The sequence below is a fragment of the Macaca nemestrina genome, chromosome 12 (genome assembly GCF_043159975.1).
Source record: "Macaca nemestrina isolate mMacNem1 chromosome 12, mMacNem.hap1, whole genome shotgun sequence".
Taxonomy (NCBI): domain Eukaryota; kingdom Metazoa; phylum Chordata; class Mammalia; order Primates; family Cercopithecidae; genus Macaca; species Macaca nemestrina.
This window is the reverse complement of record NC_092136.1, coordinates 38,159,268-38,181,785: the sequence shown is the minus strand read 5'-3', so window position 1 is coordinate 38,181,785 and position 22,518 is coordinate 38,159,268. Positions and strand designations below refer to the sequence as shown.

The 22,518-nt window shown below is 39.2% G+C and overlaps 1 protein-coding gene across 5 annotated transcripts in view; it reads right to left on the bottom strand.

Annotated features, from left to right (window-relative positions):
• Positions 1–22,518, bottom strand: part of LOC105463287 (coiled-coil domain containing 34) — a 55,329-nt gene that overhangs the window by 10,782 nt on the left and 22,029 nt on the right. For 2 of the 5 annotated variants that reach the window (XR_011610741.1, XM_071074947.1), the window contains exons 6-7: positions 20,985–21,139; positions 18,568–18,700 (exon numbers count right to left, since the gene is read on the bottom strand). Coding sequence is in view for 4 of the 5 variants with exons in the window: in XM_071074947.1 (XP_070931048.1) it covers positions 18,599–18,700; positions 20,985–21,139 (257 nt within the window). In the remaining variant the exon portion in view is untranslated. Of the gene's footprint in view, positions 1–18,567; positions 18,701–18,720; positions 18,757–20,629; positions 21,140–22,518 lie in introns of those variants that run through there. The other 3 variants (XM_071074950.1, XM_071074949.1, XM_011710314.3) reach the window with 3 other exon arrangements.

Below are 22,518 nucleotides of genomic sequence, written 5' to 3'. Positions count from 1 at the left end.
AGGCACCAAGAAATACCTCTACTTAGCCTATTGCTCCTTAGGATAAAGCAAGACAGAGGATTTCTTCTAAGGCCTCCATGGGTTTAGACCGTCACCTGTCCTTGAGACCCCAGTAAGTTTTGGTATCTGACAGTGGAACTGTAAGTACTAATGTGGGAAACCATGGAGAGGTTCGAGGATTTTTGGGGTGGTGGTAGAGTGAGCCACGAGAAATTGCATGTAAAATTGTATGCATATGTGTGCTGATGTGCATTTTCCTGAGGATAGAGTCATTGGAATTCATCAGATTATCAAAAGGTCCTGAGTCCCAAAAAATGCCAAGAACTACTTCAGTTTAGGTTATGGCCGAGGCCTTAGGGTCTCCATGAATTTTCCAGTCTGACCCCTTAGAGGTACAGATTATCCCCCAGTGGATGCTCCCTCCCAGAGCATGAGTCACAGCAAAGAGTCACTTTGCAGGAACACGTGCTGTCTGAGCCTCCCCTGGAGTACTGGCCTCACAGGCAATCCCTGCTTCATAAAACACCCCTTTCTCTGATTTTTGTGACACTGCACTGATTCTGTTTTGCAAATCTTCTGTCTTCTTAACTGGCATCTCTTAATCTCTTCAGGTTTCCTGAAGATGGGTGTTGTTTAATGATCAGTCTTTTGTGTTTTGTTCTTTTCTTCCTGTACTCTCTCCTTTGGAAGTTTCACATACATTTTCTATTAATTTCTCCAGCATGTACTATAATTTCATATTCTAAAATATGCTGAGGTATTTCCATTTGGATAGATAGCACTATCCTCAAATTCATTAATTATTTTAAAAAATCAACTTTGGTGATTGACCAAAATTACTTTTTTTTTTTTTTTTTTTTTTGAGACGGAGTCTGGCTCTGTTGCCCTGGCTGGAGTGCAGTGGCGGGATCTCAGCTCACTGCAAGCCTCGCCTCCCGGGTTCCTGCCATTCTCCTGCCTCAGGCTCCCGAGTAGCCGAGTAGCTGGGAGTACAGGCGCCCGCCACCTCGCCCGGCTAATTTTTTTTGTATTTTAGTAGAGACGGGGTTTCACCGTGTTAGCCAGGATGGTCTCGATCTCCTGAACTCGTGATCCGCCCGCCTCGGCCTCCCAAAGTGCTGGGATTACAGGCTTGAGCCACCACGCCTGGCCTGACCAAAATTACTTTTAAAAGTCCTTTCCAATTTTGATGTTTATGATTCTAGCTTCGTTAATCATAATGCCCTTCGCTGAACTACTTAGCTTCAAAACCTCAGAGTAAATAAAACCAAAGTATTATAAAATTTTTAAATCTGGAGAACTTAGAGAAAAACAAATCTAGACCCATTGCAACAACTAATTACAGTATAACATAGCAAGATTAATGAGAAAAACACACAGAGACCTTGATAAAAAAAAAAGGGTCCTCAACCCAGCTGGAGTAGGGAGTCCAAGGCTTTATTCAAGGTAACCCCTGAATTGAGACTTATTGGTTACTTTCAAAATTTCAAGTTGATTTAAGCAACAGCATTGAAGGAGAAAGTAAATGGTGAGGCATTCCATAAAGAGAAGATATAAGGAAAGGCCTAAAGGATGGGAACAATATAGTTTATACTAGCAACTTTCAGAAGTTTGGAGTACATGAAGTAAAAGTAACAAGGTAAAGATTAGTAAAATAAAAGATGAGATTAGGGAGACAGGGCTAGATCAAAAGGTGGTGTGGTGCTGTACTCCATTTTAAAGGTTGGGCCCTTAGTGAGCAAAAACATATCAGAATGGGGAGAAGGGGACAGAGAGAAAAAGAGGTGGTGGAGAGAAAGTATTTTTAAAGTTGCACAGATTAAGTCCTTCTCCAATATTCTTACACTGTTCCCCCAGGGGCAACATGCCCAAATAGGTTGAAAATCGTCATGTACTATACTCACTGAAGGACATAAGGACATGTGTTATGCTGGTGAAAGCTACGGAGGCAGGAAGGAAAAGAGAAAGACTTGAGAAGCAATGCTGTATATGTGGGAGCCTTGGAAGAGTTGAAAGCACAGCAGTGAAGTGACATGGTCAGATTTGCGTTTCTGGAAGGTCACCAGGTTGCTGTAGAGAGGATAGATACGAGGGGGATAAGATTAGAAGCATCAAGACAAACAGAAAGTGGGTGAGTAATCCAAGTGAGAAATGACTAGGGCCTTGGTAGTAGGAATGCAGAGAGAATCAGACTTGAAAAACATTTCAGGCAGTGGTTTCCAAACTTGTCTGCACGTCATTTGGGAGGTCTTCAAAGAAGCTTGTGATTTAATTGATCTGGGTGTGGTCTGGCCTTTGGAATTTTGCCCAGATTATTTTTATGTGGAGGGAATGACTAAGGGTATAAAATCAGTAGAAATCAGTTACTGACTAGATGCAGGTGAGAATGTGGGACAGGAATCAAGGATAAATGAAACCCCAGGTTTCTAGCAAGGGTCACTTGGCAGAGTTGAACCAACAAACAAGTTATTCAGGACCCCACAGGGCCACTGGTCCATGGTGGACATCCAATACATATCAGTTGAATAGATGAGAAGATGACAGAGAGCAGGTTTTGGGAGAGAAGACAATAATTTCAGTTTCATATGCATTGAATTTGAGATATTGATGCTTCCTTCCTATCCCTTGGATCAGTTTCCAAACCCTCCTCCTCTACCCTAGTTCAGGCCCTTGTATCCTGATATTTAAGATGACTCTCCTAGGCTCCTCTAAATTAACATCCAACTAGCTCCATGCTGCACACCAATGTCAGATTCATTTTCCTAAAATAGAGCTTTCATTGGGTCATTTCCCTACTCAAAAATCTTCAATCATATCTATCTTTATAACTCCTTAGGCATTTAAAAACCTTAAAATTCTGGTTTTAATGTACTTTTCCATCTTATTTCCCACTCATACCCCGTAAGATGCTGGTTATTTTTGTCTATTCATAGTTTCCCAAATACATCCTATACTTCCCTGCCCCTTGAGCCCTTGGACACTCTCCCTGCAGCCTGCAAGCTCACTGTCTTCCTCTCTGCCAAGTCAAAATCTACCATCTTCCAGCATCCAATGTTGGTTCCTGGGGGCTTCCCTGACCACTCTTTAAGAAAGTAATTTCCTCCCCTTTTGAAGTCATGTGGCACTGTACATGAAAGCCCTCTGACATCTAGCATTCCCAAAGATTATCTGAAACACATTCATTTCAGTAATCTGAAGAATAAATTTGAATTTTTTGATCCACTTTTATGCCTGGAAATGCAAAAAAGGGAAAGGCAGCCTGGCAGTGGCACTGTGTTCCAGCTGAGGCCATCCTTCCCGTGTGTGCTCCCAGACAATGACTGAAGACAGCAGGGATTCTAAGGCTCATAACTGCATGAAGTAGACTTCTCTGATGGACAACTTTGGTTGGAGGACTCCCACATCAGCACTGCCGAACTGTTTTTAGAACTGCACTGCAATCTAAGACTCTTCCTACCCAACTTTTCTTCCTTCCCTCTCTCCTCCACAGGGGTTAGAGTTATATCATGGCCTTATGGCTCTCCTGGCCTCCTCTGGCTCCCTCCCCATTTTCCCTCACAGACTATTACCCAAATAATCTCCTGCATGACTAATACTGTCTTACTGTTTCTCAGAGGATCCAATATAACACACTAAGGTTTCAACTGTTTTAAAATTAATTTTTCTATTTGATTTTTATGAAATGTAGGGAACAATTCTCCATAATTTCAATCAAAGACAATTTAGTTTCCAAGAAATATATTAACAAAGCATAAAATTTGATATGGGGAGCTCTGTTCCAAGATGGCCAAAGAGGAACAGCTCCAGTTTGCAGCTCCCAGCATGATCGACGCAGAAGACAGGTGATTTCTGCATTTCCAATTGAAGTACCTGGTTCATCTCATTGGGACTGGTTGGACAGTGGGTGCAGCCCATGGAGGGCGAGCTGAAGCAGGGTAGAGCATCGCCTCATCTGGCAAGTGCAAGGGTTCGGGGGATTTCCCTTTCCTAGCCAAGGGAAGCTATGACGGAACTGTACCTGGAAAAACGGGACACTTCCACCCAAATACTGCACTTTTCCCAAGGTCTTAGCAACTGGCAGACAAGGAGATTCTCTCCCACACCTGGTTTAGTGGGTCCCCTGCCCACGAAGCCTTGCTCACTGCTAGCGCAGCAGTCTGAGATCGAACTGCAAGGTGGCAGCCTGGCTGGGGGAGGGGTGTCGCCATTGCTGAGGTTTGAGTAGGTAAACAAAGCAGCTTAGAAGCTCGAACTGGGTGGAGCCCACTGCAGCCCATCAAGGCCTGTCTCCATAGACTCCACATCTGTGCACAGGGCATAGCTGAACAAGAGGCAGCAGACAACTTCTGCTGATATAAGCATCCCTTTCTGACAGCTCTGAAAAGAGTAGTGGTTCTCCTAGCACAGTGTTTGAGCTCTGAGAATGGACAGACTGCCTCCTCAAGTGGGTCCCTGTCCCCTGTTTAGCCTAACTGGGAGACACCTCTCAGTAGGGGCTGACAGATACCTCATATAGGCGGGTACCCCTCTGGGACAAAGATTCTAGAGGAAGGATCAGGCAGCAATATTTGCTGTTCTGCAATGTTTGCTGTTCTGCAGCCTCTGCTGGTGATACCCAGGCAAACAGGGTCTGGAGTGGACCTCCAGCAAAGTCCAACAGACCTGAAGCTGAGAGACCTGACTGTTAGAAGGAAAACTAACAAACAGAAAGGAATAGCATCAACATAAACAAAAAGGACATGTACATCAAAACCCCATCTGTAGGTCACCAACATCAAAGACAAAAGGTAGATAAAACCACAAAGATAGGGAGAAACCAGAGCAGAAAAGCTAAAAATTCTAAAAACCAGAGCACCTCTTATCCTCCAAAGGATCACAGCTCCTCTCCAGCAACAGAACAAAGCTGGATGGAGAATGACTTTGCCAAGTTGACAGAAGTAGGCTTCAGAAGGACGATAATAACAAACTTCTCTGAGCTAAAGGAGCATGTTCAAACCCATCGCAAGGAAGCTAAAAACCATGAAAAAATGTTAGATGAATGGCTAACTAGAATAAACAGTGTAGAGAAGACCTTAAATGACCTGATGGAGCTGAAAACTATGGCACGAGAACTTCGTGACACATGCACAAGCTTCAATAGCTGATTCAATCAAGTGGAAGAAAGGATATCAGTGATTGAAGATCAAATTAATGAAATAAAGGGAGAAGACAAGGTTAGAGAAAAAAGAGTAAAAAGAAATGAACAAAACCTCCAAGAAATGTGGGACTATATGAAAAGACCAAATCTATGTTTGATTGGTGTAACTGAAATTGATGGGGAGAATAGAACCAAGTTGGAAAACACTTTTCAGTATATTATTCAGGAGAACTTCCCCAACCTAGCAAGGCAGGCCAACATTCAAATTCAGGAAATACAAAGAACACCACAAAGATACTCCTTGAGAAGGGCAACCCCAAGACACATAATTGTCAGATTCACCAAGGTTGAAATGAAGGAAAAAAATGTTAAGGGCAACCAGAGAGAAAGGTCAGGTTACCCACAAAGGGAAGCCCATCAGACTAACAGTGGATCTGTCTGCAGAAACCCTACAAGCCAGAAGAGAGTGGGGGCCAATATTCAACATTCTTAAAGAAAAGAATTTTCAACCCAGAATTTCATATCCAGCCAAACTAAGTTTCATAAGGGAAGGAGAATTAAAATCCTTTACAGACAAGCAAATGCTGAGAGATTCTGTCACCACCAGGCCTGCCTTACAAGAGCTCCTGAAGGAAGCACTGAACATGGAAAGAAACAACTGGTACCAGTCACTGCAAAAACATGCCAAATTGTAAAGAATATTGATGCTGTGAAGCAACTGTATCAACTAACGGGCAAAATAACCAGCTAACATCATAATGGCAGGATCAAATTCACATATAACAATATTAACCTTAAATGGAAATGGGCTAAATGCCCCAATTAAAAGACACAGACTGGCAAATTGGATAAAGAGTCAAGACCCATTGGTGTGCTGTATTCAGGAGACCCATCTCACATGCAAAGACACACATAGGCTCAAAATAAAGGGATGGAGGAAGATCTACCAAGCACATGGAAAGCAAAAAAAAAAAAAAAAAAAACACACAGAAGTTGCAATCCTAGTCTCTGATAAAACAGACTTTAAACTAACAATGATCAAAAGAGACAAAGAAAGCCATTACATAATCATAAAGGGATCAATTCAACAAGAAGAGCTAACTATCCTAAGTATATACGCACCAAATACAGGAGCACCCAGATTCATAAAGCAAGTCCTTAGAGACCTACAAAGAGACTTAGACTTCCACACAATAATAATGGTAGACTTTAACACCCCACTGTCAATATTAGACAGATCAACGAGACAGATTAACAAGGATATCCAGGACTTGAACTCAGCTCTGCAACAAGTGGAACTAATAGACATCTACAGAACTCTCCACTCCAAATCAACAGAATACACATTCTTCTCAGCACCACATCACACTTATTCTAAAATTGACCACATAATTGGAAATAAAGCACTCCTCAGTAAATGTAAAAGAATAGAAATCACAACAAACTGTCTCTCAGACCACAGTGAAATCAAATTAGAACTCAGGATTAAGAAACTGACTCAAAACCATACAACTACATGAAAACTGAACAACCTGCTCCTGAATGAATACTGGGTAAATAATGAAATGAAGGCAGAAATAAAGATGTTCTTTGAAACCAATGAGAACAAAGACACGAGGTACCAGAATCTCTGGGACATATTTAAAGCAGTGTGTAGAGGGAAATATATAGCACTAAATGCCCACAAGAGAAAGCAGGAACGATCTAAAATTGACACCCTAACATCACAATTTAAAGAACTAGAGAAGCAAGAGCAAACATATTCAAAACCCAGCAGAAGGCAAGAAATAACTAAGATCAGAGCAGAACTGAAAGAGATAGAGACACAAAAAACCCTTCAAAAAAATCAATGAATCCAGGAGCTGGTTTTTCGAAAAGATCAACAAAATTGATAGACTGCTAGCAAGACTAATAAAGAAGAAAAAAGACAAGAATCAAATAGATGCAATAAAAAATGATAAAGGGGATATCACCACTGATCCCACAGAAATACAAACTACCATCACAGAATACTATAAATGCCTCTATGCAAATAAACTAGAAAATCTAGAAGAAATGGAGAAATTCCTGGACACATACACCCTCCCAACACAAAACCAGGAAGAAGTTGAATCTCTGAATAGACCAATAGCAGGCTCTGAAATGGAGGCAATAATTAATAGCCTACCAACCAACAACAAAAAAAGCCCAGGACCAGACAGATTCACAGTCAAATTCTACCAGAGGTACAAAGAGGAGCTGCTACCATTCCTTCTAAAACTATTCCAATAAATAGAAAAAGAAGGAATCCTCCCTAACTCATTGTATGAGGCCAGCATCATCCTGATACCAAAGCCTGGCAAAGACATAAGAAAACGAGAATTTTAGACCAAAGTCCCTGATGAATATCGATGTGAAAATCCTCAATAAAATACTGGCAAACCGAATCCATCAGCTCATCAAAAAGCTTATCCACCACAATCAAGTTGGCTTCATCTCTGGGAACAAGGCTCGCTCAACATATGCAAATCGATAAATGTAATCCATCACATAAATAGAACCAATGACAAAAACCACACTATTATCTCAATAGATGCAGAAAAGGCCTTCAACAAAATTCAACAGCTTTCATGCTAAAAACTCTCAATAAACTAGGTATTGATGGAACTTATCTCAAAATAATAGGAGTGATTTATGACAAACCCACAGCCAATATCATATTTAATGGGCAAAAACTGGAAGCATTCCCTTTGAAAACTGGTGCAAGACAAGGATGCCCTCTCTCACCACTGCTATTCAAATAGTGTTGGAAGTTCTGGTCAGGGCAATCAGGCAAGAGAAAGAAATAAAGGGTATTCAATTAGGAAATGAGGAAGTCAAATTGTCCCTGTTTGCAGATGACCTGATTGTATATTTAGAAAACCCCATTGTCTCAGCCCGAAATCTCCTTAAGCTGATAAACAACTTCAGCAAAGTCTTAGGATACAAAATCAATGTGCAAAAATCACAAACATTCCTATACACTAATAACAGACAGAGAGCCAAATCATGAGTGAACTCCCATTCACAACTGGTTCAAAGAAAATAAAATACCTAGGAATCCAACTTACAAGGGATGTGAAGGACCTCTTCAATGAAAACTACAAACCACTGCTCAACAAAATAAAACAGGACACAAACAAATGGAATAACACTCCAAGCTCATAGATAGGAAGAATCAATATTTTGAAAATGGCCATACTGCCCAAGGTAATTTATAGATTCAATGCTATCCCCATTGAGCTACCAATGACTTTCTTCACAGAATTGGAAAAAAAATACTTTAAAATTCATCTAGAACCAAAAAAGAGCCTGCATTGCCAAGACATTCCTAAGCATAAAGAACAAAACTGGAGGCATCATGCTACCTGACTTCAAACTACACCACTAAGCTACAGTAACCAAAACAGCATGGTACTGGTACCAAAACAGATATATAGACCAATGGAACAGAACAGAGGTCTCAGAAATAACACCACACATCTACAACCAAATCTGACAAAAACAATAAATGGGGAAAGGATTCTCTATTTAATAAATGATACTGGGAAAAGTGGCTAGCCATATGTAGAAAGCTGAAACTGGATCCCTTTCTTACACCTTATACAAAATTAATTCAAGATGGATTAAAGACTTAAATGTTAGACCTAAAACCATAAAAATCCTAGAAGAAAATCTGGGCAATACCACTCAGGATATAGGCATGAGCAAGGACTTCATGACTAAAACACCAAAGGCAATGGCAACAAAAGCCAAAATAGACAAATGGGATCTAATTAAACCAAAGAGCTTCTGCATGGCAAAAGAAACCACCATCAGAATGAACAGGCAACCTGCAGAATGGGACAAAATTTTTGCAATCTACCCATCTGAAGAAGTGCTAATATCCAGAATCTACAAAGAACTCAAACAAGTTTACAAGAAAAAAACAAACAATCCCATCAAAAAGTGGGCAAAGGATATGAACAGACACTTCTCAAAAGCAGACATCTATGTAGCCAATGGACACAGGAAAAAATGCTCATCATCACTGGCCATCAGGGAAATGCAAATCAAAACCACAATGAGATACCATCTCATGCCAGTTAGAATGACAATCATTAAAAAGTCAGGAAACAACAGATGCTGGAGAGGATGTAGAGAAATAGAAACACTTTTATACTGTTGGTGGGAGTGTATTAGTTCAACCATTGTGGAAGACAGTGTGGTGATTTCTCAAGGATCTAGAACTGGAAATACCATTTGACCCAGCAATTTCATTACTGGGTATATACCCAAAGGATTATAAATCATGCTACTATAAAGACACATCCACACGTATGTTTATTGTGGTACTATTCACAATAGTAAAGACTTGGAACCAACCCAAATGTCCATCAGTGATAGACTGGATTAAGAAAATGTGGCACATATACACCATGGAATATTATGCAGCCATAAAAAAGGATGAGTTCATGTCCTTTGCAGGGACATGCATGAAGCTGGAAACCATCATTCTCAGCAAACTATCAAAAGGACAGAAAACCAAACACCGCATGTTCTCACTCATAGGTGGGAACTGAACAATGAGAACACTTGGACACAGGGTGGGGAACATCACACACCAGGGCCTGTCATAGGGCTGGGGGCTGGGGGAGGGATAGCATCAGGAGAAATTCCTAATGTAAATGACGAGTTGTTGGGTGCAGCAAACCAACATAGCACATGTATACCTATGTATCAAACCTGCACGTTGTACCCTAGAACTTAAAGTATAATTTTTTAAAAAAAGAAAAAACAAAAGTATCAAATTGAATTAGGCAAACCAATCTAGCCAGAGAAAACCAAAATATGTCTGCATTTCCCTCAAGAATTCATATGGAAGATTTCTGCAAAATCATAACAAAGAAACTGATTGCATTAAAGCTTCTAAATCCCATAAAGAATCATGTATTGGAAAATGTGTTGCATCATATAATCTGTCAGTAGGCATATGCTACTGCTGTTATTAACAAGTACACAAAATGATTTATTAAGCATCTTCTATGTGTCAAATGTTGTATGAAGTACTTTATGTGGTTTGTTAATCTTTGCAATCACCTTATGAAGTGAGTATTATTAAGCGCATTTTTTAGAAGAGTAAACTGAGCCTTAGAGAGGTTAAGAGACTTGTCTAAGTTCCCACAGCGTAGGTAGTACACCATGTATTTTGTTTGTTTGTTTTTTGAGATGGAGTTTCACTGTTGTTGCCCAGGCTGGAGTGCAATGGCATGATCTTGGCTCACTGCAACCTTCACCTCCAGGGTTCAAGCGATTCTCCTGCCTCAGCCCCTCAAGTAGCTGGGATTATAGGCGCCCTCCACCACGGCCAGCTAATTTTTGTATTTTTAGTAGAGACAGGGGTTCATCATGTTTGTCAGGCTGGTCTCGAACTCCTGTCCTCAGGTGATCCACCAGGCTCGGCCTCCCAAAGTGCTGGGATTATAGGCATGAGGCACTGTGCCTGGCCTAGACCATGTTTTTAACCTCAGGTGAGTCCCTACAGCTCTCCTGAGCCAGGCTGCCTCCCAGCAGAAACTGGGCTTGGCCCATAGGAAGGCTTCCTGGAGTCAGTTGTTTATGAAACACCCACTCTTCTAAGATGGGAATGACATTGTCCTCACTGCCTTTACTAGAGATAAGCAGTGACCAATGTTCACATACTCAAAATACAAAAAATCAACCATACAAAATAGAATTTTTAGAATACAAAGGGGCCTTTGAGATCAGCCTAACATCTTCATTGAACCAATAAACTAGTGAGCATTTCCTCTATTTTACTGAGAGATATCTTTCAAGACTTACGTTTTAGATTTACCTATGTAAGCACTTTGCATCTCAGCCTATACCAAGGGAAGAAAACTCTTGGCCCAGGGAGAGGGAGTTGCAGACTGGTATGTACTGGATGGTTGTTTTGGTAAATTTTTTCAACTAAGAACACATTCCACTCCCACGCCACCCTGTGCTGCCACCACCAGAGAAACAATGATAGTTTCCATCTCCTGCTGCCCCTCAGGTGGTTCCCAGGGACATGAAACAAGGAGGGAGAGGTTCTTTCTTTTTCCAAGGTCATATGCGCATTCTATCAGCCAAGAGCCCAGGAACAGAAAAGGGAGAGGTAGCTCTGTTGTTTCTAGCAAAGAAAAGGGTAGTATTCCCTCTGACTTCTACGCATAAGGCATAGCTTTCTCCCAAATGACAGATAATTGAATATTTTCCCTTCTCAATTTTAAAAGGTAATTCAAGATACAATTGCTTTTTCTGAAAAATTTGCTCTCTTAGGCAGACTGCCATTATCAACAGTAGTAGGTAAATATTCACTGTAAAGTAACTGTGTTTTTTCCCTCAAGCCAACATATGAAGTTAATTTATGATATTAATGAACACAGTAAATACATGAATATCATTTACTATATTTTTTTAGAGAAAGAAAAATTAGTTTTTTGTCATAAAGTGTATTATTATTATTTTTTTTTAGAGCTTGAGAAAACACTCTTTTTTTTTCCTTTCCAGCTTTTATTTTAGACTCAGGGTACACGGGCAGGTTTGCTACCTGGGTATACTGCATGATGCTGAGGTTTGGGGTATAAATGACCCCCTCACTGAGGTACTGAGCATAGTAACCAACATTTAGTTTTTCAACTCTTGTCCCTCTCCCTCCCTTCCCTCTCTAGTCATCCCCAGTGTCTACCGTTCCCATCTTTATGTCCATGAGCACCCAGTGTTTAGCTCCCACTTATAAGTGAGAACATGAAGTATTTGGTTTTCTGTTCTTGTATTAATTCACTTAAGATAATGGCCTCCAGCTTCATCCACGTTGCTGCATGGATGAACATGACTTTGTTCTTTTTTATGGTTGTGTAGTATTATATGGTGTATATGTACCACATTTTCCTTATCCAATCCACTGCTGATGGGCACCCTCGGTTGATTCCATGTCTTTGCTATTGTGAATAGTGCTGTGATGAACATATACACATGCATGTGTCTTTTTGGTAGAACAATTTGTTTTCTTTTGGGTATATATCCAGTAATGGGATTGCTGGTTCAAATGGTAGTTTGCTTTAAGTTCTTTGAGAAATCTCCAAGCTGCTTTCCACAATGGCTGAACTAATTTTATTCCCACCAACAGTGTATAAGCATTCCCTTTGCTCCACAGCCTCACCAACACCTGTTGTTTTTTCACTTTTTAATAACCATTCTGACTGGTGTGAGAACGGTATCTCATTGTGGTTTTGATTTGCATTTCTCTGATGATTAGTCATGATGAGCATTTTTCATGTTTCTTGGCTACTTGTATGCCTTCTTTTGAGAATTGTCTGTTCATGTCCTTTGCTTACTTTTTAGCGTGGCTGTTTTTTGCTTGTTCAATTGTTTCAGTTCCTTACAGATTCTGGATATTATACCTTTGTTGGATGCACAATTTGCAAATATTTTCTCCCATTCTGTAGGTTGTCTCTTTACTCTGTTCATAGTTCCATTTGCTGTGCAGAAGCTCTTTAGTTTAATTAGGCCCCATCTGTCAGTTTTTGTTTTTGTTGCAATTGCTTTTTAGGACTTAGTCATAAATTCTTTCTCAACGTTGATGTCCAGAATGGTGTTTCTGAAGTTTTCTTCTAGGATTTTTATAGTTTGAGGTATTACATTTAAATCACAGTGTAATTTGTTAGTGTAACATAACTACTGTATTCTTGATTCACCTGGGCCTTAGGTATCATAATAAGCAAGTCCATAAAAGAATACGCTTTGAATTGCTAATTAGATCATTAGCAATTTATTTTCAAACTAAGAAGCCCCAACTCTATTACTCTGAGGCCACAGATGGCCTATTTTTGTCATCAAACCTCAAAGTATATTTTCCCACGGAATGTTAAATATTTTCTTTACAAATGACCAGGATTTTAGAAATTTCCTTTGTAACTTTGTAGTAATACGTCAATATATACAAGCGTCTGAGTCCCTCTGATATTCAAAAACTGTCATATCACCTATCCTTGGAATCTGAAAGTAAGGTTACATAGGGAACCACCAGTGTTCTAAGTCCATTCCTTACTCTCCGGCCTCCAAAATAATTAAATTCTAAATTTTATTTATTCAGGTGCCTCAAGACTGAGTCTCAGCTTAATCACTTTCTCCCAGAAGCTTTTCCTGACTCCAACAAAGGTTAGCTACCTCCTCATATGCCCTCACAGCTTATGCTTTAAGGTAAGTACAGTTTTAACTGTAATCTCTGCTAGAATGTAAATGCTATGATTCAGGATTAGTTCAGTCTTGTTTACCACTAGAATCCCCAGGTTCTAGCATAGTGCTAGGAATTCAATACATACTAGAATGCCTTGCTCATTCTACCTGACCCCTTTCGCAACATTTGTTATTCTAGAAGACTTCCTACTTCTCCTTCCTGAAAGCTCCCCTCTCTCACTGTGGCACACTCTCCTCTTGTGCGCCTCCCACCATTTTCATTGGTCTTCCAGTGGCTTCTTTCCTTCCACCTTACCTTTATACTCAACCTCTACATTCCATCCTAGTCTATCTTCTCTGGGCCAAACATGGCAGGCACTTAATATGGGTGGAATGAAGGAATAAAATAATGTCATGCTTCAGACTCTCCTTGAAAAATGCTACTCATCTCCATAGTTTCAATGATTATGTTAACCTGATAAGGTGTAAATATCCCCAAAACTACACTTCTCATCTGGACAACAAACCTGTATCTCTAACAGCCCCCTTATGTCTATATGTTCATAACTAAATTTAGGATGTCCAATTAAACACAGCAGATTAATCATACAGAATTATCTCCTTTCCCACTCCAATCTCTGCTAAGATGATGGCAAAGAAATTTCTTTTAAGAAAAAAAGTACAAATCCACAAGGTCAAACAGAAGAGAATACAATGGTTAACCACAGATTCCTACAAGTTTTGGGATGGTGCAACGGTGCAAAGAGGATAGAGGTGAACAACTGACTTTGGAGAGTACTGGAGTTAGGAGAGTATGGATGTAGTTTTTTTCCTCATCTTTAAGGACATTAATGATAGTTGCAATTTTTTTTTCTTTTTTCTTAATTGGCTCTGTTTCTTCTGAGTGACTTTTTGTTCTTTTTCTCTTTTGCTGTTTAAAGGTTTCTAAATGCTGAAATAAATACAACAACAACAACAACAACAATTCAGCCTGTAGAATCCTGGAAGGGCTCAGCATAGCGGAGCACTAGACACTAAGGAGAATGAAGCTTATACACTAACTAGCTAGACTGAAAACATAGGAAGTGACAGTTTACCAAGAAATGAACTGTGATATACAGAACTACATTCCCAGCTTCCACTCAGGAATGCTGGAAGCTAGGCTTATATCTCTCCGGAAGATTAGAAGATCCTCCTCTGAGAAAATGAACAGCCTAAGGGGTAAAGACTTCCAGGTATTTGGAAGTCTACCCACAACAGTAAAAAAATCCACCATCAACAAGCCCTACCTATGCCCACATAGCTTCTATTCAGCCTTTTAATGCCCTATTCTTAAATAGGAACAGACAGGAATTCATATTACGAACATAAATGTCAGACAAAGATTAACAAACATTTGAGGAAAGCCTCTAATAAAATCTCAGAAAAAGAGAACATGAAGAAAAAAAAGGCATCTGGAAGAAACAGAGCCAATTAAGAAAAAAAATTGCAACTAACGTCCTTAGAGATGAGAAAAGATACTGCACCCATAAAGTAAGTATAGGAGGCTATGAAACAGGAATAAACAGAAAAGAATGTTTGGAATTTAAAATAAGGTAGCCATAAAAAATTATTCAAGAATTAGAAAATAACATCAAGGACATCTCACAGAAAGTGGTCCCCCTCACCAGGGTAGGGGGAAAAAAAGTAAGACAGGAGAAAAATATTTCCTTTTAAATTATTAGAGAATTAATTCAGGAAGACTAGTAATTGCCTAACAGGATTCTAGAAAAAAGGGACCACAGAATATTACGAGAGGAAATTATCAAAGAAATAATACAATAAAACATTCTCTTGGGAGCAAGACTGTGAGGCAGTGAGAAATAAAGCAAAATGCTCCTGTTTTCCATCAAACAACATTTGGTACTATTTGAATTTTAAACTATGTGCATATATTACTTTGATAAACAATTTGAAAGGGAAAAAAAACTCCTCAGATTCTTACCCCCAAAGCTGTCATTCCTTTCTGTATTCCCTTTCTCTGCTAATATTATCACCCGTTAGCTCCAAAACAGCTCTTTACGTTCTACTTTTTTTTTTTTTTTTTTTTTGAGACAAGGTCTTGCTCGTCACCCAGACTGGAGTGCAGTGGCATGATCACAGTTTACTGCAGCTTTGACTTCCTGAGCTCAAACAATACCCCCACCTCAGCCTCTTGAGTAGCTGAAACTATAGGCACAAGCCACTATGCCAAGCTAATTTTTAAATTTTTTGTAGAGATGGGGTCTCCCTGTGTTGTCCAGGCTGGTCTTAAACTCCTGGGCTCAAGTGATCCACCTCAGCCTCCCAAAGTGCTGGGATTATAGGCAAGAGCAACCACACCTGGTGTAAGTTCTACTTCTGATGGATCTTTCACACATTTCTGCTCTTCAACCCTACTACCCTCATTGGATCCTCAATTACCTCTTCCTGGAATGTTCCATAATGTCATTACTGGTGGCCCTGTCTTTGGTCTCTGTCCCTCAAAACCATCTTGCTATGGCCATGCTTTTAAAAGTTTTTCATGTCTGCAATGGACTCCTGACAACAGTTTTTTATCCCTTTGTAGCCTCCAACCTCCAGGGGCTTGGAGTTGGTATGTAGGAAGGCGTTTTCCCTACCCATCCTGTTCCCCATTGGCACCTCCAAACCACTTCATCTCTTTCCTCCTTCAAAACTTCCCACTCTTCTGAAGATTTTTCCATCTGACCATATTAGCCAATATTGCTCCTTTTGACTATCATCTGGCTAGCCAGTTACTCTGGTTTGCTGAAATTCTAGCACCCAGCTTGCCATCTTCCTCTACCACAACTTCGATCACAACCTTGGCTATTTCAATATCCACATTAAAAAGTTACTTCCATACTTTTTGTTTTTTTAGAGCAGGGTCTCACTGTGTTGCTAGGGTGGAGCGCAGTGGCTATTCATAGGTGCAATCACAGTGCACGGCAACTCCAGCTCCTGGCCTCAAGTGATCCTCCTGCCTCAGCCTCCTGAGTAGCTGGGACTATAAGTGCCGGCCACTGTACCTGGCTCTGGCCTCTAACGTTCTTAATTTCTTCAACTTTGCTGTTATGTTCCATCTGGGCCACTCACTGCCATGGTCATACTCTGGTTCTTGTCATCAACATCCTGACCAAAAGCCCCTATCTCTCTAGCTTCCCTCAAGCACCCCCTACTCAACCTCAAAACAGCACAGGAAATCTACAGAAGACCCCTTCCTCACCACCTGTGTTAAGTAATAGGTTTCAGTACTATAATCACTCCCTTGAGAACACTTTAACTGCTTTGTTCCTTTTTCCCTCCATCCTACTTGTCCAACCCCAATTATAAGTGAATCTGGGTCTACATCTAATTAGCCAAATTTTTCTCCAGAAATAAAGAGAAACATGACAGAACTTCACTAATTGGCCTTTATGGCCAAAAATATCAAACGGCAAACAACATTGCCCATCAGTCTCAGTAATCTCTCTGGCAAATTTTTCTTTCTCCAAAATGCTTACTTTTCTATTACATTTTCCTCAAACTTGGAACATCCTATTCTATCCCTCTGCTGATGACCTTGCCTTCCCTTCACACCTCACTGAGAAACAAGAAGTGATTTGACAAGAACTGTCTGTCTTGTCTTCCTGCCACCAAAACTATCAATCCAGCCACATCAGAACCTATATGTACAATTTGTTCTCCCTGTGAATAGAAATTTCCTTGCTTCTATATAAACCGGCATTTTTGCTATTTAAGAACTGCATTCCTAAAATCACCCCTAATCTCTCCTAAATCTTCAGGTCCCCTCTTTCAATTGGATCATTACCAGCCTCAGAGAGGCATATTCAGTATCACCCAGCTTAAGCAAAACAAACAGAAAATGTCCTTGACCCTTATGTTCTCTTTCGGCTCCTATCCCACCTTTTTTTTTTTTTTTTTTTTTTTTTGAGACAGAGTTTTGCTCTGTCGCTTGGGCTGGAGTGCAGTGGTGTGATCTCAGCTCACTGCAACCTCCACCTCCCAGGGTCGAGCAATTCTCCTGCCTCAACCTCCCAACTAGCTGGGATTACAGGCTCCTGCCACCACGCCCAGCTAATTTTTGTATTTTTAGTAGAGACAGGGTTTCGCCATGTTGGCCAGGTTGGTCTCAAACTCCTGACTTCAGATGATTCTCTCATCTTGGCCTCCCAAAGTGCTGGGATTACAGGCATGAGCCACTGTGTCTGGCCCCTATCCCACTGTTCTTCTCTTCTTCACTATAAAACATTTCCAGAATGTCTTTAGGTATGGGCTCTTTCTCACCTTCCATTCTCTCCAGCCTATTTGATTGTAGTTTTATACCTGTTTTTCTTATCATATATATATATATAGGAGAGGAAATACAGTTATTAAGTTTGGGCTTTGACCTCATGGGTTCTAATCCATGTTCTGTGATTTACTAGGTATAAAAGCAATGTAACTTCTTTGTGCCTCAGTTTCCCCAATTATAAAATGAGGATAATAAAAGTAACTATCTCATAGGGCTGTTGTGAGGATTAAAATAACACATATAAAAGCACAAGAATACCAGTTGTATAGAAATTGTTCAAGACATGCTTGCCATTGTAGTCAACAATGACCCTGCTTCATCTTATGAAATCCAACAATGAAGGTTCCTCTCTCTCAAGCAGCACTGGACAAAGTCCACACCTCACTTCTACTCATGAATTCTGTGACATCCTACTCTGTTGGGTTTCCTTCTACTTCACTGGCTGCATATTTTCAGTATCCTTGCTGGCTGCTTAATCTGTAAATATTGGAATACTCAGCTTTCCCTTTTTACTATCTAAACTCTTCCGAGGTAACCTGATCAAGTCCCGTGCTTTTAAATACCATGTATGTGCTGATGTTGCTCAAATTTGTATCTCCTATCCTGGCTCTCCTCAGAGCATCATATATTTAACCATCTCTACCAGGTTATTAAGTTGGTATCGCAAACCTAACAAATTTAGGAAAGAATTCTTAAAGACTTTCCTCTCCCCATCTCGGCCCATACACCTGCTCTTCTCAATCTTCATATTTCTGGTATAGTATCATCATTCACTTAGTATTCAGGCCAAAACACTAGTCATATCTGATTTTTCCTCCTTCTCTCAATCTGACATCCCAATGTTAGTGGTCCTGTTTGTTCCACCTCCAAAATAAATCCCACATTTATCTCTACTTCTTACCATGTCACTGCTGCCATTTTAATCCAAGCTATCATGACTTCTCTGCTGGATACTGCAAAGTCGTCCTAATGGGTCTCATTGCTGCCGTTCTTTGCCCCCAACAGGCCAGCTTCCTCAGAGCAGCCATAGTAATCTCAAAGGATAAACCAGATTTTATCAGTTGCCTGCTTAAAATCTTCCAGACACTTCCTATTATGATTAGAATAAAATTCAAACTAGTGAACTCAGTATACATATGAATAATGACTGAATGACTGTAAAGACTTATTAGGATTATAGTTATAGCTGAAAGTTAAAATACTCTGTAGAATTGGTTTGTAAGATATAACAACTGTATCTAAAACCCTCACAAATTCAGGAATATGTATACCATATGTTTCTTATAAACAAGATTATTGCTACCCAGGCAAACTCTATGTTCTCTCTATATAGGTGAATTTGCTCAAGTAGAATGATCATCTGGAAGTTTCACTGTATCTGACAGGTTCTGAGAAGTATGCTCATGCCTCTAAATCTCAGCAACATTTGGACCCATTGAACCCTACTGATTCTCAATAAACTGTTCTCTGCTTAGAAGTAAGTAAATTTTCCTAGACTTCTGATGACATGAATACCCTTCAGAGTGTGTTGCTGTTTTCTTGCATTGACCAACACCACTGCAGATCACCAGAAACTTGGCAGATGACTCATCTGACAGAAACATGGAATATATTCTAAATAGAAGTCACTTTTAAATGAACTGGTTGAGTCTTATACTGCTGCAATAAATTTTCATGTCTTGATCATCCTCTAAAAAAGATAAAAGACTTTTAAATTTAATAAAAAAATGCTAGGCATTGTTTTGGTAATCATTTGAACCATTATTCTTAACATTTAACATTTTTAATATTAAAAAATAATGCAATAATCCTAATTTTGAAACTAGCAACCTAATTATAATTAATATTTACATATTTTTACAGTGTGGCAAAATATTATCAGTGTCTCAAGATTACTACACATTAATCTAAGATAAGAGTACAAAACAATGGTTTTGTCTTTTGTTTTTTTCCTTTTTGTGGAGAATGGGGTCTCACTATATGGCTCAGGCAGGTCTTGAATTCCCCAGCTCAAGGTATGCTCCCGCCTCGGCCTCCCTAAGAGTTGAGAGTACAGGCATGAACTACCGTGCCCAGCCAGCATATAAAACAATGTTTTAAAATTTTCCTTTAGAGGCCAGCGCAGTGGCTCACGCCTGTAATCCCAGCACTTTGGGAGGCCAAGGTGGGCGGATCACAAGATCAAGAGATCAAGATCATCCTGGCCAAGGCAGTGAAAGCCTGTCTCTACTAAAAATACAAAAATTGGCTGGGTGTGGTGGCGTGCGCCTGTAGTCCCAGTTACTTAGAAGGCTGGGGCAGGAGAATCACTTGAACCTGAGAGGCAGAGATTGCGGTGAGCCGAGATCACGCCACTGCACTCCAGCCTGTGCAACAGAGCGAGACTCCATCAAAAAAAAAAAAAATTTTCCTTTGGAAATCCCAACCCTGATTTATTTGTAACAAAACATGCCTTCAGTTAGTTAAAAATATCCCAGGCTGGGCAACATAGGAAGACCCTATCTCTGCCAAAAAAAAAAAGAAAAGAAAAATTGCTGTACATGGTGGCATGCTCCTGTGATTTCAGCTACTCAGGAGGCTGAGGTAAGAGGATCATTTGAGCCCATGAGTTCAAGGTTACAGTAAGTCACTATCACCCTGGGCAACAGAGCCAGAGGGAGACCCTGTCTCAAAATAAATAATTAAATTAATATAATAGAAATAAAATTAAAATATCTACACAGGGAAAAATATGCCAAAACCCATCAGCAAAGACTGTTTTTGATTACTCTAGGGTGCTAACCTACTTAAATTCTAAACCACCATCCCTTAAACTTCTTTTTCTATTTCCTTTTTTTTTTTGCTTTAAATTCTTCTAAGGCTTACTCAAGCATGCAGTTTAGAGGTGCTTGTTTTGAACAAATTAATCTTATGTTCATAAATGTAAACTAGTAACAGAGTATAAAACACTACAAGAAAAACTGTTAATTTTATTGGTATTACAGTATATTTTTAATACAAGCTAAATATAAACACAATTCTTACATATTCAGCCACTTATTCTGCAAAACAACATGACAAGATCAACCTTGAAAAGTTCATAAAAACCAAAATCCAGAAAATATCTTCCTCAACTCTAAGGACTCCATATACAAGTGCAAAAATTGCTGTTTGTCAATAATCACATTAAGTGTTGAGTTATTGACTGAGCAGTAAAAAACAATTTCTGACTTTTAAATTAAATAGCTCCAGATAAAAGCATGTTATTTTCCACATATGCTATCTTTGTATTCTGCACAGAGTTCCAAGGCAAAGATTGCTTCTGGCTTTATGAATTACCAGAGATGATGATTTGTGTGGCTGACTTATCACAGGTCTTTTACTCTTCCTTCCTGAGAGATCCTTAGCTTCTTTGGGAGGTGGCATATGAATTGGTTTCCACGGAATTGGATTATAAAAGGCTGGTTCTGGATAGGAATTTCCACTGTAAAAACCTAAAATTATTGAAAAATCAGATCAAAACAAGGAAAAACTTCTTGACATCAAAGAAGCCACTTAAAACTTCTAGAAAAATGTTAAAATGTCAAGTGGACAAATTATCACTAATAAGCCAATGTGATTTATTTAAAACTTAAACTCCTTGATATTTTCAAAGAAGTAACACTTTCCAAATACAGTAAATATTACAGTTAAAATTAAAACATAAATGATAATTCTAAGAATCCAAATAACATTAGTGTTAAAACCTATGTAAATGCAAACTCCTAGAAAATTTTTACTAAGAAATTAATTTTACAATCCTTAAATTGAACAAAACTTTCATTTTCTTAACTCAGTCTGGGAAACTACTGATTGTGTACTAGCTTCCTCTTGTCAGATACTGAAGTTTACAGAAAAACATTTATTTTTCATATGAAGTTATAGTAAATCAAGATTCTTGTTTAGAATCACAGAAATTCTGAATCAGTGTCAATAAGATTTCACAATATCACTGTAATTGTGTTATGAGTTATGGAGCATTCTTTTGCTAATGTATATGAAATGTTTAAAGTATTGTGATGTCTGACATCTAATAAGCACATTTGAAGGAAGAACATTTTACAAATCATCTCTACATCCTTCAGTCACTACTGGCACAAAAATTCCTTTATTTCATAATTTATAAAAATGATATCAGCATAAAGAATAAAGAAACTTAAGTACAACATTTGCAGACAAATATGCTGCTTGTTAGAATTAAACTCATTAAAAATGCCAAAAATTAATAAAACAATCCATTATTTTAGTAATTAACTTCTAGTCAATATGTTTAGTATTCCCACCTAAACTTTTAACTTTACTACTCAATTACTGGGTTAAAGCCACTGCTTATTACTCTTTTTTTCAAGCAAGAAACAAAAAGGAGCAGGCCATGCTCAGTAGCTAAAACAGATGACCTTCGTGACATATGAGAGAGGCCTAATCCTGACAGCAGGAATGTGTCTTTCAGACACTGGCAACCCACTTTGCATAGATATGTCAACACTCACTTCACCAAGATGGTCAAAACAAAGTCTGGAATATGTTCTATTGTGTGAACAAAACAGAATGGGAGTATTTTAATAATAAATCACTTAAACAAGTGAAGGCAGCTGTCAGCAAGGTATGAACTTCCAACATGAAGCACAAAGAAAAACATGCACTGCCCTTTATAATCAGACCAAGACTAAAGGCCAGTCGGTTTTGTGTCTGGTTCATGTGCTGTCTAGTATTCTACCTAACACAAAGAATGTGCCAAGGACATGGGAGGCTCTGCCTTAGAGAGAGTTAGAAAGAGAGGAGGCAAAACGACCCCTTAAAATATATACTGATTAAGGCTTTATCATTGAAAAAG